Source organism: Ambystoma mexicanum, chromosome 7q (genome assembly GCF_040938575.1).
Source record: "Ambystoma mexicanum isolate Mex_15411 chromosome 7q, UKY_AmexF1_1, whole genome shotgun sequence".
NCBI lineage: Eukaryota > Metazoa > Chordata > Amphibia > Caudata > Ambystomatidae > Ambystoma > Ambystoma mexicanum.
The window spans coordinates 845305025-845332862 of record NC_090941.1 but is presented as its reverse complement, the minus strand read 5'-3'; the positions used below and the strand labels follow the sequence as shown (position 1 = coordinate 845332862).

The 27838-nt window shown below is 48.7% G+C and overlaps 1 protein-coding gene across 2 annotated transcripts in view; it reads right to left on the bottom strand.

The window, feature by feature from the left end:
- MRE11 (MRE11 homolog, double strand break repair nuclease) overlaps positions 1–27838 on the bottom strand; it is a 1502633-nt gene that overhangs the window by 282450 nt on the left and 1192345 nt on the right. The window contains exon 17 of one of the 2 annotated variants that reach the window (XM_069639267.1): positions 18496–18628. The exons of the other annotated variant lie outside the window; for it this stretch is intronic. Coding sequence (XP_069495368.1) covers positions 18618–18628 — 11 coding nt within the window. The 3' untranslated portion in view covers positions 18496–18617. Of the gene's footprint in view, positions 1–18495; positions 18629–27838 lie in introns of those variants that run through there. 2 annotated transcript variants of the gene reach the window in all.

Sequence of the window (27838 nt, the reverse complement as noted above, 5' to 3'; positions counted from 1 at the left end):
TGCCAGTCAGACACACAAGGCCTTGCGGAACGCAAGCTGCAATCGCAAAATTAAATTCTGCAGCAGGGAAGGTAGGGAGGGAGCGATATGGAATACGTCGTCGGACCATCCCATCGAAAGAACGTTACCAGGTAAGAAAGTAACTTGTTCTTCGAGGGGATTGAGTCCTCCGACGTATTCCATATCTATGACAGACTCCCAAAGCAGTACCAAGCAAGGAGGTGGGAAAAGAATTTAGAACACAAATTGAGCATGCCCAATCAAATTGCGGAATATAGGACTACATTGCCAAAGGCCAGGTCCTGCCCTCTGATGGAATCAAGGGAGTAGTGACGTACCAAAGTATGTACTGAAGCCCAGGTGGCTGCATCACAGATGTGACGAATAGGAACACCCTCTGCAGGGCAGTAGACGCAGCCACTCCCCTGGTAGAATGGGCCCGCAAACCAGCCGGAGGGTCCTTACCCGCCAAGCGGTAACACTCGGAGATAGCTAAAATAATCCAACGAGACAAAGTCTGTTTCGTCACAGCTTGTCCCTAACGCTTTCCAGCGTAACCAATGAAAAGTTGAGCGTGGACTCTGACCCGGGACATGCGCGAAATATAAAAGCTCAACGCTCTCCTAGGATCAAGCCTATGGAGCCGAAAACACCTTCGGAAGAAAAGAAGGATGAACTCGAAGGACAACCCTGTCCTTATGAAACACAGTGAAGGGTGGCTTAACTGAAAGTGCCTGTAACTCACTCACTCTGCGAGCGGAAGTAAGCGCAACCAAAAATACTGTTTTAAGAGTTAGCCGTCTCAAAGGGCAAGAATGTAAAGGCTCAAACGGAGCACCCATAAGAAACTTGAAGAACAAGGTTCAAATCACAACCGGGCACCAGAAAAGGTGACAGAGGGAACACATTAGTGAGCCCTTTCAAAAACTAAGAAATTAAAGGAATCTTAAAATAGGAACATTCTTCAGACGAGCGCTTAAAGATGGACAGCGCCGCCAGGTAACCTTTAATGGTCCCCACTTGCAAGCCCCTGTGGGCCAAAGAAAGCAAAAAAGACAGAACCATGGGAATGTCACATTCAAAAGGATCCACATTCTTAACTCTGCACCAGTCGCAGAACTTTCTCCAACGGCAACGGTACAGAGACTTTGTTGCCGGCTGCCTGGCCGAGAGCAACACCTCCATCACGTCTTCAGGGAGGTCCCAATCCTTATACCTCAACCTTTCAGAAGCCAAGCGTGAAGGTTGAGGGATCTGACCTCTGGATGGAGAACGTGACCCCCTCCCGTGAGAGCAGATCATCTCGGTAGGGAAGACGACGTGGAGGGCAGATGGACAAGTCGAGAAGGTCCGGGTACCACGTCCTCCGGGCCCACGCCGGAGCAATGAGGATCATCCGGGAACCGAACCTCCGTAACCTCCGCAGTACTTGCGGGATGACGGGGACTGGAGGAAACGCGTACAGCAGTGGGAATGACCACTCCACCACGAACGCGTCTCATAAGGCTCCTTTTGGAGGAAATTCCTGCGAGCAAAACCTTTTGCACTTCCGGTTGACACGGGAGGAGAATAGATCTACTTGAGGGGACCCCCAAAGGGCAAAGATCTCCAGGAGAATCTCCTGAGCCAGCTCCCACTCATGAGAGACTGTGCTCTGCCTGCTCAGAGCGTCCGCCGTCTCGTCTCCGGCCAGATGAACCGATGAGATCGAAACTTCCTGCTAGATGGCCCAGAACTCGAGCTGCATCGCCTCCCTGCACAGAGGAAGAGACCCTGCCCCCCCTTTTTGTTGAGGTAGTGCATAGCCACCGTGTTGTTCGTTATAATCAGGACACTCTTTCTTTGCACAGTCGGCAGAAAAGCCTTCAGGGCTAGCCTGACGGCCCTTAGCTCCAACAGATTGATATGGAGTCTGGACTCTGATGGAGACCAACGACCGCTGACTGTCAACTCGTTGGCATGAGCTCCCCATCCCGTGAGGGATGCGTCCGTCACGATCGTCACCTCCGGCCAGGGCAGCCAAAATGGGGCCCCCTTCATCAGATTGACTTCGACGGCCCACCACAGAAGGTCCTTGGCGACCGAGGGCGGCACCTGAACAGGGTCTGACAGCCTGCCGGAGGACTGAGACCACTGGAGCTTGAGTGCCCACTGCAAAGATCTCATCCGCAGACGAGCCTCTGGCACCAGAAGAATGCAGGATGCCATGAGGCCGAGCAGTCTCAAGAACTCAGACGCTGGGAGATCCTGGGCATGTTGAAACTTGTGCACCATCTGCTGAATGTGAAGAGCCCTCATCTGGGGAGGAAAACACTGCCCCAGGGATGTGTCGAGCACTGCTTCGATGTACTGGAGCCGCTGCGTTGGTGTCAAATGGGACTTCTTTAAATTGAGGGAGAAGCCCAGCCTGTGAAGGGAGTGGCAGGTGACGGACAGATGATCCAGGACTTGCTCGGGAGAGCTCCCCCTGATAAACCAATCGTCCAGGTAGGGGTAGACGTGAATCCCCCCTTTCCTGAGATGCGCTGCCACCACTACCATGAGCTTGGTGAAAACCCTCGGAGCGGAGGTCAATCCGAACGGCAGGACCCGAAACTGAAAGTGCGAGTCGCCAACCGCGAACCTCAGGTACTTCTTGTGTTTGGTTTGGATCGGCACATGGATGTAAGCATCCTTGAGGTCAAGAGACACCAACCAGTCCTGAAGTTGAAGGGCCTGGAGGACTTGAGATAGAGTAACCATCTTAAACTTGTCCTTCCTGAGGAGTTTGTTCAAACCGTGCAAGTCCATGATGGGTCTCAATCCCCCATCTTTCTTCGAAATCAAAAAATAAGGGGAATACCATCCCTTGTTCCTCTCCGCTACAGGCTCCAGTTCTATGGCGCCTTTCTCCAGCAGGGCTTGAATTTCCTTTGCAAGGAGCGGATCCGGACTCTTTAAAGAGAGGCTCCTAGATGGATTGTCATGAGGCCTCTGCCGAAAAGGAAGACAGTAGCCTTGGGTTATGATCTCCAGAACCCACACATCTGAAGTAATGGCTCGCCACTCTACAAGATGCTGCGCCAGCCTTCCCCCAACCGGCGAACCATGGGACCTGGCCTCATGACTGAGTGGTAGCGGCTGCGGCGTTGCCTGAGGGCAAAAGGGCAACTGCCCGAGCGGCCTTGGCACCTCGAGTACCCTTGTTTCCACCTCTGGCACTCTTACGGTGGCCTCTTTGACTGCTAGCTCCTCTCGCTTTACTGAAGGACGAGTAATAGCGAAAGGAACCTCCCCTCCATTGCTGTCCCCTAGGACGAAAAGGCGGAGGCTGGCTAACTGCAGCACCCAACGATTTTGCTGCAGCTCTGGTGTCTCTTTCTGCTGCTGCGATCTGGACGTCTTGGAGGAGATCCCCCCTCGACGGTGAGTTTTCGCACTGTTTTATCAGTCTTCCCCATGTTGCGGGAGGGTCAACTCAGACCCGAGGGCGTTGGCGAGAGATGCTCTGGCGATGGACCCAGACTCGGTATAGCTGTGGGAGGAGTTGTCCGGATTGTCTGACATTGTGCCCCCCTCCGCACTCTTGCTACGTGGAAACCTCTGGCGATGCTAAAGTTGGGGCCTCGTGGTGGGGCCTGCAGGGTCTCTCGCTAGCGTTTCAGTGCAGCCCAATGTGACCGGGGAGGGGGGGTCAGCCACTGTGAGGTTGAGTGTATCGCAGAGGTCCCCCTTTGTCAGATCAATATCTGGGAGGGACTTCCCCAGGGCGCTCCCAACTTCTGAGTTCGTCCAGCACTCCTGCGCCCTCTGTCTGGGCTCCCCTGTGTTCCAGTCTACTCAGGTCGTCCCCATTCCCCGGCTCGGGGTCGGCCTCCCGCCGCCCTCGGTGCCTGCACTACTGAGCACACTGTTAAGGCACCGTGTGGTATCACCATCCGGGTGCTCCCCCCTCTGGGGCCTCTTTCCTGCTCCGTGGCCACCTGTTGCCCGGTGCAGATTTCTCTTGAAAGAGGGAGCTGGCTCCAAAACTGCCTCTACTCCCCACTGGGTAATATGGGGCTATGGGAGTGCAGTGACCTTGTGGGGTGAAGAGCGGTTTCCCTGCTGCAGCCCTCAGTGTTGAGTTCGGCGACGCTCAAGGTGCCACCCCCTGTCGGGCCTTTTCTGCAATCTGTTTGGGGATCTGGGAAGGATTCTGGGCCCCGGCTCCCTACTGTCTCCGCCCTCGGGCCGTACGCACTATTCCCTGGGAGCGCGGGTGAGTTGCAACCCCTTATCATGAGGGGGGGTGCTTCTTCTGGGGGATGGGGGGTGAGGATGAGGCCTTGTGGTGCTCAGCGCTCCCCCTGCCGCACACCTTCCCCGCACAGGATACCGGGTGGCCGTGGTCCTTGCCGGCGGGCTCGGTGCAGGCTCCGAACTGCCTATGCTCCCGGGCCGTCCACGTACCACTTGTGCACTGCCTTCTCGCCACGGTCTAAGTCTGGCTGCGCCACTTCCCGGTTCCTCTCCCCACCACCTGCAGTTACGTCTCGCACAGGTGGGCGGCGTGAAGCTCCCGTCGTCACCACCCAGGCCAGGCACAGAGCGCTCTCCTCCGCTCACCGGCTCCTTTTCGTGTCGTCTACACGAACGGGGTCACTATGTGGGCAACGCGGGCATCACTATCGCTCCAGTTTGCAGGATGAAGGAAGGGAGGTTCAGCTACTCGCTGTCACACCGTGTTGGAAGTTGAACTGCCTCAGAAGCTGCAGTTTAACAGGATTTGTGAGAGCCTCACACGCAGCTCAGAGGGAGACCGCCATCTTGGCTGGGCTATCTAGCACCCTTCATAGATAATTCTTAATCAAAGATCACCCCAAGTGTCTGAACTTTTGACTTGGTGGGAATATCGCAGTCTGCAATTTTAAAGGAGCGATACTCCGGATCAAGCTTCCTCAGCTGCGTAGTGGTACTCAACATCATAAGTTCTGTCTTGGAACTGTTAAGGGCAAGCTTATTTGCTTACATCCATATTTGAAAGAGTTCATAGGTGGTGCTCAGAGAGGCAGAGTCCAAAACATAATCCCCTCACAGGGGAATGAGGCATTGCGTGTTATCAGCACAGTTAACATATAGTACGTCTAATTCATCTAATTGCTCAAACAAGGGGAGCTTAAAGATGTTAAATAGGGTGGGTGACACGCACGAGCCCTGTGGGACCCCGCAGATGACAGTGAACTTATCAGGCCGGGCATCCTCAAAGAATACGCTTGCCCTACTATCTGCCAGGAATGATTTCAACCATTTTGTGGCCGAAATGGAAACATGTGCTGTACCCTGTAATCTCTCTGCCAGAATGGAATGATCCACTAGATCGAACGCTGCAGAGAGATCCAGGAGCATAAGCATGGTAGTATTTCCCTTTGCCATAGTTCAACTAGGGTAGACTCTGTACTATCAGCTCTTCAAAAGCCCGATTGCTTAGGCCCCAGGATGTCATGTTCAACTACAAAGGTCTCAATCTGTAGATGTGCTGCTTTGTCCAAGATTTTTAGCAGATAGGGCACATTCGAAATGGGTCGCTAGTTTCCGGCATTGACAGAGTCGAGGGATTTTTTTTATTAACCCCTTAAGTGCCAAGGACAAGGTATCTCGTCCTTGGAATTCCCTCCAGGGTGTCAAGGACGAGATAGCTCGTCCTTTTTGGCACCTTGTTTTGAGCGATCCCTGCAAAGCAGGGATCGCTCAAAACAGTAATCCAACCCCCGGGCTATGTGAGGGGGAGGTCCCCCCCCCACTGCCAGGGGGCTGGATTACCTTCAGTTTCAAGTCAGCGTGCAAAGCACGCTGAGGTGTAAGTGAAAATAATTTTCACTGCAGCGGCCATTTCGGGCTGCTGCGGTGAAAATAAAAGGTGAGTCTCCACCTTTCTCCCCCTCGATCTCCGGCTATATTTCAAGCCGGAGAACGAGGGAGGTGTCGCGGATCGGGCCCAGAGCACTCAATCCGCGCCCAGCAATGCCCACTAGACACCAGGGATGTCTTTGAATACGGGGGGGAGGTGTGGGCTGCTTGCTTACAGTAAGCAGCCGTCTGCGCCCCCCCAACCCCCAAAGCATGGGGGCACATATGTGCACAACCGTGGGGGCAGATGGCTGATCATCTGCCCCCAGGGAAGGGGGCAAAACAAAAAAATGTAAAAAAGGAAATGGAACAGGGATGGGGTGGCAGGATTTTTTTTGCCCCCCTGAACGTGTGGTGGCCCTCCCCCTCCCACACCAAGTGGAAAGGGGGGCCACCCCTTGTAGCCCTCCCTGGGGTCAGATTGCTGCCCCCAGGCAGGAGTACATGAGGTGGCCCCCCCATCCAATTGGAAGGGGGGGAAGGGCCATCAGGAAAAATGTGTGTAGGCCCCCCTGAAGGATGGGGCCTGCAGGTTAGGGCCCCCTGGGGGCAGATGGCTGATCATCTGCCCCCAGGGAAGAAGGGGGCAAAAAGATGAAGAAAAAAAAATAAATTAAAAAAAGGGAGATTTGGGTGGGAGTGGGGGTCCACTAGCCACCAGGGATTTATTTGACGGAAAAGGGGGGTGGCCCTTGTAGCCCTCCCTGGGGCAGATATCTGCTCCTAGAAGGGGCATCTGGACCCAGGGAGGGCTGCATGAGATGCCCCCCTCTCATCTGCCCCCAGGGAGGGCTGAATGGGATGCCCCCCTGCATTTGGTGTGGGGGGGAGAGGGCCAGCACAAATTGGGGGACAGGCATCCTGGGGCCAGATTGGCACACTATTGGGCCCATCTGCGCCAAGGGGAGTTGGGTTACCAAAGGAAAAAGGTGAAAATGGTAGACTGCATTTTAGGGGGGGGCTGTGGGGCACCCCAAACCAACGGGGAATTTTCTAATGGAAAGGGGTGGTGACCCCCCCACCCACAATGAAGTGGGGGCCATGTCATGCAGCCCTCCCTGGGGGCAGATATCTGCTCCTAGGAAGGGACACCTGAGCCCTGGGAGGAGTGCAGGACAGCCCCCCCTCCCATATCTGCCCCCAGGGAGGGCTACATGAGATGCGCCGGCCCTCCAATTGGGGTGGGTTGGAGAGGTGCACCGACCTTTACATTACAAAATTCCCCGGTGGGGGTGTATGGTGCCCCTCAGCTCCCCTAAAGTGCAGCCGGCCATTTTCAATTTGTTTCTTTCTTTACCAAACTTCCCTTGGCGCAGATGGGCACATTGGTGTGCCAATCTGCCCCCAGGGTGCCCAAACCTTACTGCCCCACCCACTGGCGGGCCTGTCCCACAATTTTTGGTGGCCCTCTCCCCCTCACCCCAAATAGGTGGCAGGGGTACCTCACGCAGGCCCCTCCCTGGGGGTAGATATCTGCCTGTAGGACGGGGCAAATGGGTTTTCAGCAGGGGGTGGGGGGGTGAGGTTCAGTAGACCACCAGGGATGGCTTGCAATGGGGGGGGGCATGCTTGAAAATTATTGATTTTTTTTTGCTGGTGTGACCGTCGGTACGCAAGCAGCTGCAACATTATGCAAGTACTGTTTTTTATTATTCTATGGTTAGGGCCCAATGTCAGTGGGATGGGGGAGATTGTGTCACGGATTGTGGGTAATAAATTCTGGGCCGCTTTGCCCAAGTCAGACCTCTGTGCACTCCCACAGGTGTCCTCTTTTCAGAAATGCATGTTGTTCCGAGTTTTCCTTGGTAGCTTGGACACCCTAGGCCCAAATCTGTATGGTGTGCACATTAGTCAAAATCCTGCAATTCCGTCTGTGCAAAAAGAGTTGGGGTTACCCGTGTTTTAGGCTTTCCCCTTGGTGCCCAGTTAGGTGCACCAACACATATGAGGTACTGTTTTCATCGGGACACCTGTGGGAACGCGGGGCGGTAGGACATGTGTTGTTGGCGGCGTGTTTCGGTAGGTGAGCTGAGTGAAATGTGCGGAAAATGGGTATTTTTTCACCACATTTCGGACTTTGCTGGCGTTTCTGGTTAATAAGTTTACGGCCGATTTGCGCAAATCAGTCCTCTACGGATTCCCACAGGTGTCCTCCTTTCGGAAATGCATGGGGTTCCCTGTTTTCCTTGGGGGCTTGGACAACCTAGGCCCAAATCTGTAGGGTGTGCGCATGAGCAGAATTCCTGAAATGATGCTGTACCGAAAGACTTGGGGTTACCCGTGTTTTAGGCTTTCCCCTTGGCGACGTGTATTGGTGGGTGAGCTGAGTGAAATGTGCGGAAAATTAGGTCTTTTTCGCCACATTTCGGACTTTGCTGGGGTTTCTGGGTAATAAATTCTGGGCCGATTAGCGCAAGTCAGACCTCTGCCGATTCCCACGGGTGTCCTCTTTTCGGAAATGCATGGGGTTCCTCGTTTTCCTTGGTGGCTTGGATACCCTAAGCCCAAATCTGTAGGGTGTGCGCATGAGCAGAATTCCTGAAATGATGCTGTACCGAAAGACTTGGGGTTACCCGTGTTTTAGGCTTTCCCCTTGGTGCCCAGGTAGGTGCACCCACACATGTGAGGTACAGTTTTTATTGGGACACGTGTGGGAACGCGGGAAGGTATGACATTTGTTGCGTTTGTGTTGTTTTCCTAACGTTTTGACCCATTTGCTGGTGCCCTTTGTCACACAACCCTTTCATTTCCCAAATGTGCCCTACATTTAGTCGCTGCTTCAGGCAACATACACTTTTGTAACCTGTACAAGTCACCTACCCTTGAAAAGGTCTGCCTGTGCGCTTTGAAAAAATGTATGCTTGCCGTTCCTCACCACATTGGTTTTCCTTATTTGCACATGCTACGTACGTCTGTTAAGGCCGTAAGTATAACACTCCTGTGTACCATGGCTCAGTGTTTGGCCTGTGGTATTGCTTGTTTTGTGAAACACTACAAAAAATGTGTGCTTTCCTAACTGCAAGAGTCGGGGGAATGTAGCAGAGCATTGTTTTTCTCAAAATTCATAGAAGCCATTGCCGTACCAAGCCAACCATGTCCACCACATACCTTTTTTTTTCAGTCATTTGCTTGGCACTGGGAGGAAAAACCCATGGAACTTAAAGGGTTAATGGTGAAATCCAAGCTTGTTTTATGCTACTGGGACAGAATTTTCCCTAAAAGACGCATTGACAAATTTGGTTATGAGAGGTAGAAATTGAGGGGCACAGGCCTTCACCGCAATAGCCGGACAAACATTGCCCTTACAATGGTAGGTTTCAGTTTGCAAAGATTGTCAGAAAGATGCTGCTCAGAGATGGGCTGAAAAACAAACTCGGTAAAGGTCCTGGGCATTGCCGGCCCTACAGTGTCATGGGAGTCTTCAAGTCTGTTCTTCTTTATTCAGGTGATGTTTGCCTGAATTCTTTTTAGTTTATCTGAGAAGGCCTCTTGAATGTCATTACACCATTTGGAATCTTTGATAGCTTGCACGGGCATGGGACATGGGTCCTCCAGTTCTTTGAGGATTCTAAAAAGCTCCTTGGAACTGGAAGCTGCCCAAGAGATGCGATGCTCATAGTAATTTCTTTTTGCTGTGGAAACAGATGTTTTATAGACCTTAGCTGCCTGAGTGTAGAGTAGTTTATCCTCGTTGGTCTTATTTTTTTCCCACTGTTTGAGTGCAAAGCATTTATTTTTCTTGAGCACATGGATCTCTGCAGTGTAACATTTTTTATCAGGTTGTTTCTTAAGTAGACGTGACTTGACTGGCGCCAAACTCTCAACCGCTGTTTCCAGCGACCTATGGAAAGCAGTGGAGAGTTCTTCGACCGAAGGCAGAATGGTCAGATTGTTAGTAATGGGTAGGATAAAGGGTGCCATAGCTGTAGGAGTGACTTTACATAAATTTCTATAGGAAACCAGACATCTTTCCCTTATGGTTTTCGTGACTGAGGGAATGGACATAATCCAGTCCAAAAGATGGTGGTCTGACCATGGACATTGGGTATTATGTACGTTGCCAATGTTAATGTTCTGAGATAGGACCCAATCCAAGGTCTTTCCTTTGACATGTGTAGGCAAAATAATGTGCTGGTTAAACCCAGGATCGGGTAGCATAGTCTTTGTCAGCATGGCTGGAACGTCTGACTGATTAAAGTACCCAAGATTAAAGTTCCCCAATATCAATGTTCCAGTGTTGGGTTTCTGAGTGGGGGCTAGGAGGTCACTATAGTCTGTCAGAAAATCTGCTGTTCTATGCGGCGGTCTATAGATAAATACATTGATTGTGGTGTTGGGATTCACTTGGAACTTAGCCCAGATCACTTTGCAATCTGGAATTTGCAAATTCTCAATTTTACTAATGTTTAACGCTTGGTTGTAGAGTAAAGCTACCCCACCGCCTCTAGCATTAATACGGTCACTCCTTATGATGCTATATCCATCTGGCACAGCCAGAGTGAGGGAAGGCCCTGCTGCATTATGCAGCCACGATTCAGTAATGGCACAGAAGTCTATGTGTTGATCAGTAACATGATCTGTAACCTCTGTGGAGAACTTAATGAGAGACCTCGTATTTAGTAGTATACATTTCTTCCTAGGGCAACTAATGACTGAGTTTTTCCGACAGTCCTTACGTGACATATAAGATGCACAGGTCATGGAAAGTAAAGTTGTGTCCCTTTGGCCTGGCCCCAGCGACTCATTGCCTCTGAGACCAGGGTCAGAGGACCACTGTAACGTAGATGATGGCAGATCCCTGCTAGCTTGCACTGTTCGAGTGTTCCCCACAGCCACATCTTGTGGAGGTTGTGGCCACTCACAATAGGGAACAGTCCTGCTAGGCATAGTCTATGCCGACGAGAGATTGATCAATGGGGTCAAAGAAACATCCAATGTTATGTCTAATGCTCGCCATGGAACCTGGGGGAATGGTGTCAGGGAATATGCCTGTAGAGTGGGCCGCCATGACACAGTGACCCAACGCGGACCGGTGTAAACCGGCCTTGCTCATGCGCCGGCGCGCCGGTGTCTTGTCAAATGGTCGACAGACAAATGGTCGACACAATTTGGTCGACAGGACAAATGATCGAATTTTTTTTTTTGTTATATATTTTTTTTAGGTTTTCGTTTAGGGAAAAAAAGGGTTTTTTAGCAAAAAAAAGGGGGTTTGGGAGGACCCCCCCCCCCCAAAAAAAAAAAAAAAAGAAAAAACAAAAAAATAAAATTCGATCATTTGACCTGTCGACCTTTTGGTGTCGACCATTTGTCCTGTCGACCATTTAGATTCGACCATTTGACCTACAACCGCCAGCGCCAACGCAGTGCCGACAGAGCTTAAGAGCCGCTAGAAGTATGGGTAATGTAGTTGATAGAAACTACCACTGGCAATTAGCCATGTTCGCAGAGAAAGCGTGCTCGCAGGCTGAGAGGGGCACTTAGCAGGCAAAGCAGCAATATACTAGACGCAAGGTAGAGCAATGACATACTCTTATGAACAATACAGTGATGAAACAAACTCCAACAAAATTCAAATGTCGGTTTTCCTAGGTATTTCAAATCTAGGTAGTTCAAGGTATTGCTCTAAGAATACAAATCTGGTATTTCCTCACCAAGCGTATTATTCCTAACTATCGTGCAAATCATACATGCCCAAGCGAACAGCATACATACAATTAGGCATATAGGTAACAAAGTAGGGATGTTAAGGATGTTTGAAATGCCAGCCCTTGGGACATATAAAACTGTTGGGTGGGGATGACTGAGGAGTTATTTTTTTAGTCAGAGTTTTGAAACTGGTAAAGCTCATGAAGTGTTCCATCCTGCAGGTTTTGAAGTAAAGGACAAAAGGTTTGGATCATCGTCGACACATGCACTTCCATCGTGCTCCGCAGTGATGTCACAGATCTACCAGACCCCCCCCCCCCAACGACGGCCTGCATGAGGTAAGCCCTGGTGGGCCTACACCACAAATCATGCAGCATCAGCTCCACTGCAAAATGTCCACTGCAGCTGTCAACGTTATCCAGCGGCCTTTGTTCTTCCTGGTCCCTGCTTCTAAACATTGTGGATTGGCCACACAGCCACTCGAAAGCAGAGGACAAGGGGAGTCGGCAGGCAAAGCCGGTCCCCACTAAAAGACACCACTTAAAGGCTTCTATTCCTGTCTAGCCCTGGCCGACTTGCCTGCCGCCTATTCCCTTCCCTAATATCAACTCCTGTCCCCAGACGCTCTCGACACTTGCCTGCCATAATGACTATCATGACTGTCTTGTTGAATGGTCTCACGGCACTTGTATCCAAAAACTAAGATTCCTAATGCGTACCACCATCCGTGACTTTACACCTGCCTCCACGTCCGAAGTAACCCCCATGCCCACAGGACCACTATAAAGACCTACTGTTCTACTGCTCCACTTATGTATGTTCGCACGTACTATCTCGCGCAATTGCATTCAACTTTTAAGTATCCTCCTAAGATGTCTTCTACCTATTGTGAAGCTATAGTGCACATATGACATTCTGTGCCGCTCCTCCATGTATGACCCTATCTCCCTCATCCGAAGTCACCCCCTGAATGAGGCTTTCCCGGACCACGACAAAGACCGACAACGCAACCGCCCCACCTATGTACGCGATTATAACCGTACAGACGCATGTTTGCCTTATTATGCATCCTTTCTATTATGTCGTTACTCAAACTTTGAAGCCTGACACTTTATTGTAGCTGGCATCATGTAGGCATCTCGCAACAGTACGAGTTCCTTACCCTGCAATATGACTTCGACGAGTCCTCTACTTGTTACCTTGAACTTGAAGAATGCCAGCGACCCTCTATGCCCCCGCTCCCCCTTACTTAGCTGGATCTTTCGCACTTTTACCACACCGCAACCGAGAACCTAGCAAGCGGCGCACGCGTAAAGACCCATTCTCATATGCCGTTATTGAGTGTTTTTGTCACCTTAACCATTGGATATCCTTGTTGCCTGCAACTGCAGCGTAGCTTGCTTCTCACATTCAGCAGGTCACTGTAGCCGTCAAGCAGCATAAGTGACATGAAACCAGCGTGGCGGGTATGTCATTTTTCCTTCACAGAGACACTAGTCTAGTCACAATGTCGGGCAACTCTCTGCTTTAACTCGGTTTTGTGATTTTGTTTTTTGAAAGACTGTCTTACCTTCTTCATGGAACCTTGTAACTTGTAAACCTTTCTGTAACTGTAACTAGCGCCTAGATGCCTCAGGGCTTAGTGTGCTGCTTTACATGTAAAAATAAAATACTTTTTGTATTCTGATCAGCAAACTGGAGCCTCAATATAAGGCGGGATTGTAACTTTAAAACCTTGTGTAACATGGTAGAAGTTAATCCACTGTCAATGTCCCCTTCCTTCTGGACGGCCACACCACAGTGTGGAGACCAGAGTATCTTTCTGTGACAGTCAGGAAAAGAAAAAGCTAACAGAAACCTGGTGTCCATGAGAAACTTTGCCCTAAACAGATGCAGACCAGGGGTTTTGAGGGGCGATCTAAGAAAAATACAAAAGTAATCCAAAGAAGTGTACACCGTGTAAGAAAAACCCCAGCTTTAATGACCAGTCGACTGGGAGAACAAACAGCTCTGTGGGCCTGAACTTTAATACAGTCTCAACGCCGCCCAGAAAGGCTACAGTATTTGTACAAGAAAATCATATATTAGCAAATTGTGTCAATCGTTACAATTTTGGGATGGGCTAATACATAATGGGTGGGTCGTAACAGGGCCCTTATACAATTTTATACATTACAGGTTCTGATTGGATAAAAACATTTCCTGAAGCACCACCCTCAACACCCATTCATGACATCATGACCCTCAAGCGTCCCTCACTCAATTACATAATTAACTTCTGACCTGCAGAAACTCTGGCCTGCCATTGGTTGGCATAAGCTAATATACAAGTTGACTCTTTGCTGGAGATGGCGGGAGCCACAGCATCCCATCAAATCTATCCAATGGCATTATGAGAGAAAAGCAGCAAGGGCAGGGGCATTGTTACAGCCTCTGAAACACCATATACCCGTCCCCCGATTGGTGCCCCTCTTCCCTCGCTCCCCTGCACCTGTTTGCCCCCGTCTCCTCTCCTGCCTTGTGCCAACTCTAGATAGAAAAAAACTGTGCACAACACTGTTGGTGAAATTGAATTCCCCCTATTTCATTCTCTTTTGCTACTGTACTCGCTGCTAGGGCCCCTTGGTACGAAGGCCAATCGAACCTGTGTTGCTCAGCGCCGTCTTGCTTCCAAGGCGAGGGCGTTGCCCCTGTGCTATCCTCCCGTGGTACACTACATGTAATATAGGTGTGACATACATGCGTTGTGACGTCACCCTACATGTTACTTTTGGCATTAATGTGTTACTTCTTTAGCCTGTACGTGCGCCGCCCCTTGTGAGCGTGGGATCTGCATATTCATACAGGCTATACCCATCCTCTCCCAGCAGACACTTTCCCTTCCCTAGTCCTTTTGCCCTTTGCATATGGCTTGAAGGGATATCATTTTACCGAGAGAGGGGATAGGAGGTTGAGTCATCTGGAGGAAAGGAGAGAAGGGCAAGCAGTACAGTATTCGACACAGTTCGTAAAACTAGATTTCTACCTGTAAATATAGTACCCCACCATTACTATCATTTATAGATTTACATGCGTATTTGTATATTCCCTGATCCAAAAGTGGGAATGCCCCAGCAGTGTGTACAATAAATCTTCTCTACTAGTACATATAAGTTAGAATCATTATGTATAAAGTCGTACAGTAAGGGTTTTTTCTAAGTGATACCTTTAAGCCAAAACTACTGCCATTAAAGTTAGAGCTTCAAAGTGGAGCTAAGATGAGCAAAGTGGCGCAGATGACATAGGAGGATGGATACAGTGTTGTTTAGTTAAGCGTCCACTCATTTAACACCCATTGGTAAGTGAAGTCTATGGGCCTCATTACACGGATGGCGGTAAGGATTTACCGGTACCGGTAAAATACCAGTACCGGTAAATCCTTACCGCCTTACTACGAGGTCCCTTTGCGGTTTGGGGAATTTAACGCCTGCTTTTTGCAGGCGTTAAAAACCAACCCGCAAAGGGACCCAGGGAGCTAATTACGGTACCGCAATTTGCGGTACCGTAATTAGCGCCTTCCCCATTCCCATTGAGCCCTATGGGGCAAAAATGGGAATGGGGAAGGGCAATGGTGGAAGGGGGAATTACCGCCCCGCCAACCTTGGAATGGGGCGGTAATTCCCCTTTCCGCCAAGGCGGTGCCGGTATTTTACCGGCATGAACCATGGCGCTAATAGCGCCATGGTTCTCCGCCATCTGTGTAATGAGGCCCAATGTGATGTTCCATCCATTGCATCACAAAACCACACCCCTGTTGCACTCTATGCTTGCATTTATATTGTTTGCATAATTTGGAAGTCATTTTTACTTCCAAAATGGCGGGCGCTATATGTTAATGTATGTAAAAAGTTATTTTGTTTTGTGCTTGATAAAATATATTCAGTATATATAAGCTTCGTAATAAATATTTTTTCCCAAAAATGACCAACTTTACATTAAAAAGCAGTACAGATATGCTTTCTTCAAAAATGTCCAAGTATTTATCTGTATTTTTTGATGTAAGCAGTACATGATTGGACGTGCAGTGCATTAGTGATATCAGTATGTTTTCATCGGCTGTGGAGTCTGTTCTGTTTTATATGCATAAGGTAGCATTTTTTCTTTAGAGAGAGTGGTAAGGTTGTTTCTCTGAAGTTACGCGTGGGGTGCATCCTAATTTGGTTGTTATGGTGAGGAGCATTGCTGAATTTGCAGCCTCATCGTCCTGCTGATAGTAAAAAGCTTTCAATTGTAACTGTTCCTCGGCCTGCTTGGTCACCGTTTGTCCACTATGCACTGACACTTTGTTGGGTTCATAGAGCTTCGAAGGCCATTAGGAATTGCGCTGTGAATATCTCGCTTTGTAAGCCAGGTTTGGTTCTGGGTTGGGGTTCAGGGGTTTCAAAAGCAGGCGTAGGCGTACGAGGCGATGCAATTTTGTTGGTAAGGAGAGCCACGTTTAGTGTCAGAAGTGCCTACTAATCCTGTAAATGCACCTCAAGGCCTGTAGTTTTCGACTCAAGAAGAACAAAGGTTTGTCTGTTTGAGCACAAGAGGTTTATAGTTTTAAAGGACTTCTACCTGCATGTTGCATGTTTCTCAGCCACGTTTCTTTTTTTAAAAAGGTAACTGCCAGGGCATGTGATTCTGCCGGGTATTGCGTTTATTCTATGAGCACTAGAGGTTTAATGTATGCTTAAGAGTGTTCCCGATATCGTGCATTTATTGGGAAACCGTCACGTACGCCACGTCTGTTTAAAGCAGTAACAGCCAGAGGTGTGTTGATTGGTCCTTGGTCAGGGAAGATTTTCTTCAAAAGGCAGGTATAGTCTATATGCATCCTTGCTTGGTCCAAGACAACCTATATTGCGGGACGACAGGCTTCATGATAGTTCTGAAGTATCGGTTAATTCTGCAGGCGATTCTCCTTGCAGAGCCACGGGGCAGCGCTCTATTTTACGCGGGAAAGCACATCTGTCTCGCCAAGCTTCTTTTGACAATGACTGTCTAGGAGGGCTAATTGCAGCCATGGTGCAGCGATCATTACATGCAATGTAAGTATTTAGAAGATCGTGGTTGTTTGGAGTGTTGTAGCGAGTCGGATCACTCAGTGGGTTGAACGTGACTGTTGACATCTGCGTTTAAGTCAGCCAGTCAAGTCCAGTGCCCGTGTATGCTGGTTGTTCATTTCAGACGAATTGCTTTTCTTGTTCGCGTCTGTGGATATAGGTCGGACTGGAATTGGTTAGTGGTACACTTAAGCCATACATATGGAAAACACTGATAAGATACGCGACTTACAGACAGGGTCGGACTGGGCATGAAATTGTCTCTGGCACCAATGAAAAAGTGGCCAACAGTTGCAAATGGCTAATCGTTCCATTTGTGACACTTTTTGAATAATAACCATGTTTATTTTTGTTGATAAAGTGTGATGCAAATTGTGCATTTTAAAGAATATTTATTTAGCAACACTGGTCAAAACTACTAGCCACAGAGTGAATTACCTCATCAAACTAGCCCACTTTGAGCAAAAAACGGTGCCACACCAGCGTTTTGTGTTTTTGGTTCGGCCCTGGGCCTATTCCACTACAGCCCAGTCCGAGCCTGTACATTATAAAGGCTAAAGCAGACAGTTTATTGGCAAATCGGTTAAAGCGATTTCTGCAAGCTGGTTAACTATAAACCATCAGTGCTAGAATGATGACGGGGCAGCACAGCGTTTTTTTTCTGGTTAATATTCACGTCCAAATCCCTTGCTTCTCATTTAACAACAACGTTTCCCGAGATTCATTGACGTGAACTTGTCAGGCGTATTCATTGTAGATTCAATGCGATAGCTGTGCTGGTTTAAGGCTTTGAAGCTTCAATTACTTTTGCATCCAAGGGATACATGGTGAAGTAGGCATGTTCATTAATTAAACATTTATGGGAGGTCGGCCAGAATGTATTAGGTTTAACCCGTTTTGTTTCATTTATGTTTGAAATATCGGTACAACAAAACGAGCAGATGGGTCTGGCAGGCGTAAGCATCGAGGGTCTCCCGAGTCACAGGGCCTTTTAAATATTGCCACAGAGTGTTCGACAGATTTTTAGCATTTGGTTCGTAGAAGTTCCAACCCATGAGCAAGCCTCCGTCCGAAGATTGTAGAAGTGTTTAGTAATGTGGTCGTGGCCTGAGCATGTTTACTCGACATCAAAGCTTTCAGCGCTCTATATACCAAAGGACACAAAAAGTCCTCCACCACACCCTAGACGTGCTCTAAAAAGGGGATATTCGGTGTTCACCAAGCACCCGAGCGAGGAACATACAGCAACGTGTCAGCAACCTTTCTCATGCCTGCCCGCATGGTTATTCTCACATTTTTGGGCGTTCCTGCATCCTTAATCTGTCTGAAATACCGTTTTAAAGGCATTCCGTCAGGCTGTTTTCAGGTCAATGGACACAACTGGTCGCACTTTGCAGTTTCGAGGAAGACCTGCAAGTTAAATATTCCTGTTAACTCGTACATGGCACAGTTGGAAGCCCCAGAAAGAACTGCTGTCTGTGCGCTGTCACTTCCTGTGTGTCAGGAACTCACTGTGTCATGACACTCACTGTGCTCTTTCACCCTCACTCTATGCTGTCTCTCTGTGGGCAATGACTAATCCCCCACACTAACGTGAGATGGGGGTTTAGATTCTATTAAAGACAAGGAGGCGATTATTATGCATTACAATCTTTACTCTGAAACCACAGCAGCAAAGAAAAAACTTTTACAAACAAAAAAGTTTCAACAACAGAACTAGATAAAGTTCAATGTCAATGCATGGGGAACTCCCCAAACCATCATTGAGGATAGGTCATACCCTGCAGGGGACCAATGAGCAGGGACCCTCCTTTATATATGTCCATTACTCTAACGCCAACCCCTCTTTCTGCAGCTGACTTGCACCAGACGCCCAATGGAACGGTTGAACTGCGTAGCGCAGAGAAAAAGGATCCAGCGAAACCGGAGATCTCAACCTTTCCGCAGCCTGAAGCAATGAAGAAGTTCTTCTGGATAGGACTTCTCACCCGAAATCACGCACTCCTGAGCAGAACCTCAACTCGTACCTGTAAGAACAACAAGCAAGAAGGGTGGGTGGTTGGGAAGAACAACAAACCAAAGAATGTTCTCACTTGAACCACCTGTGTACATGCGTATCACAATTGTCATATCATATCATATCATATCCAGGGTGGGTGGGAGGGATAATAATCGCCTCCTTGTCTTTAATAGAATCTAAACCCCCATCTCACGTTAGTGTGGGGGATTAGTCATTCTATGACAAGACAGGAGGCTCATATTATGCAAGTTCAAAGCCCTTGCATCTCATTAGTAAGTACAAAATGATCCAATATAATAGATAATATAATAAAATTAAAGGAAAGGTAACATTTTTTAAATGCTTTCATTAAATCAATCTGTTGACCAATCAGAGAATTGCCCAAGACTAGGTTGCCCGAAAAGCTGTCTTATAAGGCAAAGTCAAATCCACTGCAAGAAAAACAGGAATGTGCCAAATCCAGCGTTCCTTACAGGCCACCAAAACCAACTGGTTAAAAGAGGGGAAAACATTGAACAAAGTTTTCCTATACTAATAGGTTAGGACAAAACCATCTGAAATAAACACCTAGGTTGTTCAATCAAATATTCAAAACACTTAAATTCGTACCATTTTTGGGGACCTAGAAAGCAAACCAATGAAATCAAACACCTAGCTCTCCTGGAGATAAAGAAAAGTACCCCATAGGGGTGAAAGTCTTATAGGTTCCATCCCATGCATTAAAGGAAGATATCGCATTAGAAACAGGGCATGTCACAGAACTACACTGTGGAACCAAGAGGGAAAGACAAATCTTCAAAAGGGTAAAATGGGAGTAAAAAATCATTTTTATAAATTTTGTAATAGGACAATCCATCCTGAGCGGAGCTGAAAAGCAATAGAATTAATCTACAATTGTCTTCAGACATATGTGTATACTAAGGAGGGAAGTCTTCTGGAGGCAGAAGCAGAATGGAAGAGAGGGCCCCACCTGAGAAGCTAAACCCGTCAAACCGCCAACACGGAGACCCTTAGACCTCCCGAACTCTTGAAGAAGGACTCTGCTACCATGACAAAAGGCAGATATTATAAACCTGATCCTTAAGAGGCCAAACTTGGCAAGAAGAAAAAATGTATCCGACATCCAATCACTACCATTATAGTGATATCTAAACTCCTTTGTAGGTATGCCCGGTGCTTGAACCTTGATCCCTCCTCCCTGGTGATAAATCCCCTAGCGGATCAAAAGTAACCGAAGGAGGACACCAAATTTCCAAAATCTTAGCAAGACTCTAAACTGCAAAGAACTGATCACTAAATGGTTAAACTGAAGGTGTACACCAGAAGAGGTCCAACCTATATTTCAGCCAATTTGCAGATCTTTGAAGCTCACAGCACCCTGAGCTGGCACCTTACTGCAAACAAACTCTTGTGAAAACCCCAAAGGTCCACCTGCCATGCAGGTGACTATGATAATCAAGTCATCAACCAAATATATATCCCAGCACTCTGGTAATCGTAGCGGCAGACACCGTCTGAAAGTTAATGTATAGACTCTGGAACGCATCGTGATAGAGGGTCATAACGTGGATGGGGGATAGTATCACTCCCAGACCCCTCTATCCCACCAAGGGATATTGAGCCTTCCCAAAAGAGGAGAAACCTCCCCCACTTATCCAAAGGAAAAACCTTGCAATCCAGAAAGAAAACTACCCTGAGGACCACATTAAAGCCCCGCTTTACACCGTTAAGAGAAATAAATACCCACTAGCGCCTCTAACCAATCCCCTGACTGGACAGACTCCAGTTAACTTATTGAAATACCAGAGATTAGCACAAAGGAAAGTAACAGACGGGAGGGAAATGCTCAGTGCGAGTCTGCACTGGTCACCCGCCAGAACTCCTGTAAAAAGGAAAAAACTGAAACCATTGGATACTCCCAGAGGTGTAATATTATGATGCAATCTCCCCCAAGGATGGCAGGAAAACTGAAACCATTGGATACTCCCAGAGGCGTAATATTATGATGCAATCTCCCCCAAGGATGGCAGGAAGGGGAATGAGGGGGAAAGAACTCTGGATAATTATCAATGCCCTGTAAATGCAAGGTTGAGAAGAAATCTGGGACCACTGTCCCCTCAAACCCTGAGGTCTGAGTCACTGTATTCATGTGAGGCTGACTGGCCACTAAGGGAATCAGGGGAAGGAAAAACTAAGCACATTGTCCATAGCAAAACAGTACTTATACAGTACTACGAACCCTCAGGTATATGAGTGGTGCTTAACACTACTACGAGCGTTGTGTGGTGTGAGGTGTTCACTTATCGATCTCAGCAGGATAAAAGACTGATGTAGACCTTTCCAAAATTAGGAACCTGTATCAGAACGGTCAGCACGGATATGAAAACAGCACTCTAAAGAGGTTAAGCAACGCTCATGAGGGTACAGAAGCCTGCGTGTACTCCTCGAGCAGAGGAGAAGTTGCAACACACTGTTAGACGGTTAGCTGAACCATAGGCCAAGCTTTGGGAGGAAAAACATGAGGCAGGCGCCAGCAAGTTATTATTTGGCAACTCGTCTAACTGATACCATCAAGTGTTTCCAAACACTCCATACAAGTAAAACATGGTTGCTCAACTTGTCATGTAAAAAACTGAACGGTTACCCTCGAGCTGACCCTGTCTCCACCAGAAACCAAAAGAATAAGGAATGTCCAATGGGACAAAAGTAGGGGAGAACAAAGGTCCCCACTAAAGAGAGCCTTAAGCCCTACAGACCTCAATAGAGGCATAACGCATCATCTTTATTCTTCCTCATGTTGAGAGAAAATACTGTAGCTTAATCAGCACTGGTATTGGGTGGAGCAATTGAGGTCGGGAATCAAAACCTAAGGAAAGGACTGAGTTGTCCTGAAACTAACTAAGGTAAAGGGTGACAGAATTTTTAACTAAAAGATGAATGATAACACCAGAGAGATGGTTAGAGAGGAAGGTACAACCCCATATGGGTCTGTTTACAACCACTTCCACACTCTTTTCTTTAAAGCACTTAATAAATAAAGAATATATAATATATGAAATATATATAAAATATCCAAAGAAGAGGGGTTACGCCCTCACAGGGGACCGAATCCTCGGCCCTTATATAAGCTGATACTCACTGAGCTTTCTGGGCCACTGACAATTCTGAAAAAACGCAAATGTGTTCCAGTCAACACTTAAACATATTGTTTATCAAAGCGTACACTGAGCAAGTGCACCTCAACTGCTCACCCCAGCAGGGTGAGGCAACCAATAGTACACGAGGGAGCACCTCGCAGTAGGAACAAGGCGAAGCCTGAAACCGAGCAGGTTACTGCACGCCTACAAGACCAAACAATGGCGTCAGCCATATGCAGCACCTAAACAAAGCTGCCGACCTTAAGGAAGGAATACACTAAGCAAGTGCACCTCCAACTGCTCGCCCGAGCAGGGCGTGATAATCAGCAGTACACGAGGGGGTAACCTCGCATTAGAACTCAGGCAGAGCCTGAAACCGAGCAGGTTATGGTGCATGCCAGTTAAGGTAATTACCCAAGTTGCCCACTTTAAGGGAGGAAACACTGAGCAAGTGTACCTCAACTGCTCACCCTAGCAGGGTGTGGACACAGCCGTATACAAGGGGACCCCTCGCAGAAACCCCAGGCAACCTTGCCACCGAGCAGGTGACTGCACCTTTCCAGGGAAGATAACCCAAACAAAAGAAAACTGTCAAGTTGAAGGTAGGATACACTGAGCAAGTGCACCTCCAACTGCTCGCCCGAGCAGGGTGTGATAATCAGCAGTACACGAGGGGGTAACCTCGCAATAGAATCAGGCTGAACCTGAAACCGAACTTATGGCACCTACAGTGAAGGCAAAGCACATAACTTAAGAAATAAGTAAATGAATAAATAAACAAAGAAAATAAAATAAAACTGTAGACTGGCAGTGCATCGGGCTCTTGCGCTGGATGGTCAGACTTTGACCTAACAAACCCACAGTCTATCAGTAAACATTCTTTCTTTCCAGCACTAAAGGTAAGGAAATGTGTTGTGTCACCAGGGATACGAAATTACAAACATTTAACAAAACCACATTTTTACTATTAAAATGTTTGTGCTATAATCTTTCTGAAGAAGTCATGAACCAACCAAATGCCCATTAGGAAATCCCTGCTCAACTGAGCAAAAAAGGTGACAATCAAATACCTCCATTGTAAAATACAATTATTTAAAATATAACAATTAAAATATCTAATCTTAAAATATACAAATAAACATGCGCTGGTCGGCCGCGAACCCGGGTCTTCCTGCATGGGAGACCTGCAGCTCTATATTTGAGCTAACTTGGCTCAGTACTGAAACAGAGGCTTTTGTTACAAACATAAGCCACAGGGGCAGGCCGAACCCAAAGCCTGCAGCACCTGGAATCCCCAGGTGACCATAAATCTGTCAAGGGGCACGAATTCAAACAGGCGAAATGAAGAGGGAACAGTGTAAACAACACTGCTCTCGCGCACGCCGGAGCGAGTTGATTAATGCACTAGAAACACCTGAGTTTACAAGCGCGAGAAATTTTTAAAGAAGAAATAAATTAGAGAGCTCCCTCGAACTCACAACCTCATGGACTGTAGTCCGAAATTCAACCATTGCACCACTGCTTCAGCTGAAACAGGAAGTATGAGCATAATACATATTTTCTTTTTGAAAGACACCAAAATGAAACCAACGGTCGCACGCGGCTATCCAGATACATTGTATCAAATACACAAATTCCTTTATAATAAAAGGTAATTAACACATATTTACCATATAAATAATATATGTCATATTCAAACTAATAAAGCCTACTACTGACAAACAATGTAAGACACAACTGAAAGGGGTGACTTAGCTCTGTGGTGTCAGCAGCAAAGAAAGAGGGGTTGGCGTTAGAGTAATGGACATATATAAAGGAGGGTCCCTGCTCATTGGTCCCCTGCAGGGTATGACCTATCCTCCATGATGGTTTGGGGAGTTCCCCATGCATTGACATTGAACTTTATCTAGTTCTGTTGTTGAAACTTTTTTGTTTGTAAAAGTTTTTTCTTTGCTGCTGTGGTTTCAGAGTAAAGATTGTAATGCATAATATGAGCCTCCTGTCTTGTCATAGAATCACACTCTCTCTCTGTCCGCCATCTCTCCCTCTTCTGTGGCACTGTGCCCTCTGTCTCCCTCTCTGTGCTGTGGCTCCGTCTCTCTGCGCTGTCTCTCATTGTGCGCGCCGTCTCTCTCTGTGCGCCATCTCTCTCTCTCTCTTCTGTGCCCTCTATCTCCCCCTCTCTGCTGTCACTCAGTCTCGCTGTGCTGTCTCTCTCTGTCTTTCTCCTTGTGCGCCATCTCTATCTCTGCGCCGTCTCTCTCTCTCTGCTGTCTATCTGCGTGCCGTCTCCCTCTCTGTACGCCTCTCTGTGCGTCTCCCTCTCACCTTGCACCGCCACATTCTCTCTTCGCAACCTTCCTCCTTTCTTTTTTCCCGCACACCATTAAAGATATCCCCTCTTGCACCCTCATTCCATCTTCTCCAACTCTCACCTTTGCTCGCAGCCCTTTTTCTCTCATCCTTCCACTCACACCCTTTCACTCTCACACTTGTTCCACTCATATTTCCTCTTGCCCATCATCACTGGCACCTTCTCTCAATGGGTTCTTACCTTTGCCTTAAATGCAAAGAACAGCAGTAAACGCGAAAACTGTTGGCTTTGACAATGCTTATTTTCATCTGCCAACAGCTCAGATGAATTCTGTGGCAAAGTCAGCTGCCTGTCCCTGAGAGTAGATGGTGGGGTCGCTGAAGGGGCGAGGTAACGCTACAAGTTGCGTTGTGCTGGGTCCAGGGGCAACATGGGGAGGATTGTCTGGATACACCCACCATGCCAGTCAGGACCCAGGGACTGCCCACACGGGACCACCAGAACGTGTCCCTTTGGGGCCACTGAAACTAGTAAAGGTAGAAATGATACTGCTGTGGCATTCAAGAATACTGTCTCAAAAGAGCTTCGTAATACCAAACGTGTCCCCCGTTAGCCTGTTTACTGTTCGTGAAAGGGGGTTTGGCTATCCATTATCTCCATGTGCCCAAACTGAAGCATGGAGGTCAGCACTGGGAAGAGAGCTCCACGGACGGCCGCTTAGAAAAGCAGCAAGATAGCTGTCAGTTTGCATACGCACGCTGCAACTGAAAACCAACATGGCGGCCATTGGCGGGCAAATTCACTTTCGATCGCATTCTACCAATCGCATGCAGGGAGCCTCAATGAGAGGTAGTGCCATTTGATTGTAACAAAAGAAAAACGTCCCAGGGGAGCGTGATCACAGCCCTATATATGCCAAAGAGGCCAAATCAATGTTGGTGTTTTGGAGAAGACGGCGGTAAGGAGGCGATTGAAGAATGTGAACAAGTCCCGACTGGCCAGATGGCTGGTGGGGTCGCCCAGGGGGGCGGATGCCCGCAACCAGCTGCGTGAGACTGGACACGACAGGGGATGGCGAGGGGAGGTTCCTCAAACCACCCCACCAAGCCACATTCAGGAAGCAACGTTATCATACCTTGCGCCTATTAGCACGTTTTTCTTCAGCAGGCTGGGCAGTCACTGCTGATTCTATCCAGGTTTGGCCGCCTAGCAAGTCGCTGCGAGTGTGTCCGATTAATGCCCGCTAACAAATTCGAAATTTGAACGTTTATTCAAAGTCACGAGCCTGACTTGGTTTGTATAACTAAAACTTGGTTTACTGTGTCCTCATACCGGGACGTATTTCACATCCTCACTCCGGGGTCATTTAGACTGTGACTCAATACATCCTGGCGGAGGTGTGGCTCGTATTTTTAAAGACTGCAACACGTGTAGCATCCTACCTTTTGAAGCGGATGTTAAAATGCGGGCAATGCTAGCTAAAAGTGTAATTAATCCATCTGCTGTTTCATTTTCTTATTATATACCGTCCCCCTAGCGTGGGCACCCCAGTGCCTTGCCCCCCCCTCCTCCATGACCTGGCCCCTCACCCCCCCCCTCCTCCCCTCATACCCCCCGCATATGTCATACATCACATGTTGAAGAAACAACTCAGACACCTTGTAAAGTTGGAAGAGTAAAATGCCTCAGCAGCTTTATTTTGCATAAAGTCTTGGAGTTATCTTACAGGCGATCCGTCATTCACCACCACAGGTATACTACTCTGTGTGCGGCTACCTAGGTATCCCTTGCCCCTCCCCCCCCTTACCCTCCTCGTCCGGTGGACGCCTCAGGTTAAGCCCGGCCCTTGCTATTAACCTCTCTACCCCTGGCCGTTTGTAGATTCCCCATGAGCGACTTTTGGCATAGGCCCCCCCTTTTCTCTAGGTCTTTGTTGGGAATCCCCTGCCCCCCCCCCGACACTTCACCGTGTCCGGTGTTTGGGTCTAGATAAAACCGGCAGCCACGCGGTGCCTCGCTAGTAATCAGGTTCCTATACCGGCACCACCACAAGTGCCCCAACGATACACATATCCCACATCCGTACGTTAAGGCCGACCCCGACCTCCGGTGCCGGCCCACACCTTTCTGCCTGCCTATATGGTCATCGCTTTGCGATGCCCGTCTATTTTGAGTCCTTTCTACTGTACTCTGTCCCCCCCCCGTCCCCCAAGTGCCGCTTGTACCAGAAGCCCTATCCTATCTATGCTGCCCCCCATGTCTCCCTTCCGTCTTGCCGAGCCCCTAAATCCTCCCAGTTCCCCCTCCCCCCGGCCTCCCTGTGGAGTCTGGCCCAGTGCCCCCCCTGCCAGCGTAATATCTCTTCGGTGTACTCTATCCCTTCTCCTTCCTTCCTTTCCCTCGCTCCTCCACTCACCAGGTCCCCAGTTTTTAGGGTACCGCCAAACCCCCCCCTGCCGTTTCTGCCCCTCCATATCCTAGCTCCATTTCCCCCCAGAGGCAGACTTCCCAGCCCTGTTCTTCTGTACCCCGTCTCCTGTCCCCCAGCTTTTGGTCCTTGCCCCCCCCCTTATTCCTTGGGGCTGGCTTCCTCCCCCCTGTTCCCTCTATTCGCCTAGCCGCCCTATCTTGGATCCTCCACCTCCCTCCCCCTCATGCCCCCCTCCTTCCGTGAAGACTTCCCTTTGCTGTTATTTTTTCACAGTTACCTGAGCCCCCCGTAGTCTCCTCTTGCTCCCCCCCGACCGACTTCCCTTGATGGCCTTAATTGTGAGTTTATGTTGATTCCCCCCCCCCCCCGCAATTTTGGGCTTGGAATTGGCTCCCAAGTCCCCTACGTCCCTCCCCTTTTTCCCAGGGCCTCCCCTGAGTCTAGTACTCTTGGGGCGCCGTAAGATCTAAGCTGTTGGCTGAGCATTCCCCTATGGGCCTGCCAGTACTTTGATACAGGGATCGACCTGTGACTCCTCCAAGACTCTCTGCTGGTTGCCGGCGGCAGAGAGTTCCCCCAGCCTGCACAGGTCGCTCCATAGCGGACCTTTCCGCCTACTCCCCTCGCTCCGTTGCTCCTTGGTTGGTGTATGGCCTCCTTGTCCCTCACCCACCCCCGTCCTTCCAAGGCCTTGCCTCACCTGCCTCCTTGTCCCCCCCCCCCGTCCTTCCAAGGCCCTGCCTCCCCTGCCAGCCTGCGCACCCTACACCCAGGCAGCAGTGAAGTAAACGCACCGGGGGCAGGCCCCCGTCCTTCCAAGGCCCTGCCTCCCCTGCCAGCCTGCGCACCCTACACCCAGGCAGCAGTGAAGTAAACGCACCGGGGGGTGGGTGGGGGGGGGGGGTGTACGAGTTGGGCTGAGGATATTCCATTTTGTTGCCATTGCCGGGTTGAGGAACTAGACCTAGGTCAGGTTGGTTCGTAACTGTGAGGGAGTAGGCAAATACCTAATTTTGTTCATGTAGAAGGTTTAAAGAGCCCTGTATTTTTAATGCTCCATTTTGAAACCACGTCTTGGGGCAACCCTAACTTAAATACACGATGCCCTTACGTGTAGTTTGTTTGAGTGGGTTTCAAATTAGTGAATTCGAGTGGATTCTCTACTGCCCCCTTCAGGAGATGCCTCTCCGTTAATCCGCACTTAGCTCTTGCGGCACGTTACCTTGTGATGCTTAACTGGTTGGTTTAATAGAACTGTCTTGCCCTACCGATCATGCTTGAATGTGGTATTTGTGCTCTCACCCTTGCCCCCCCCAGTTCCCGGTGTCTGGTTCT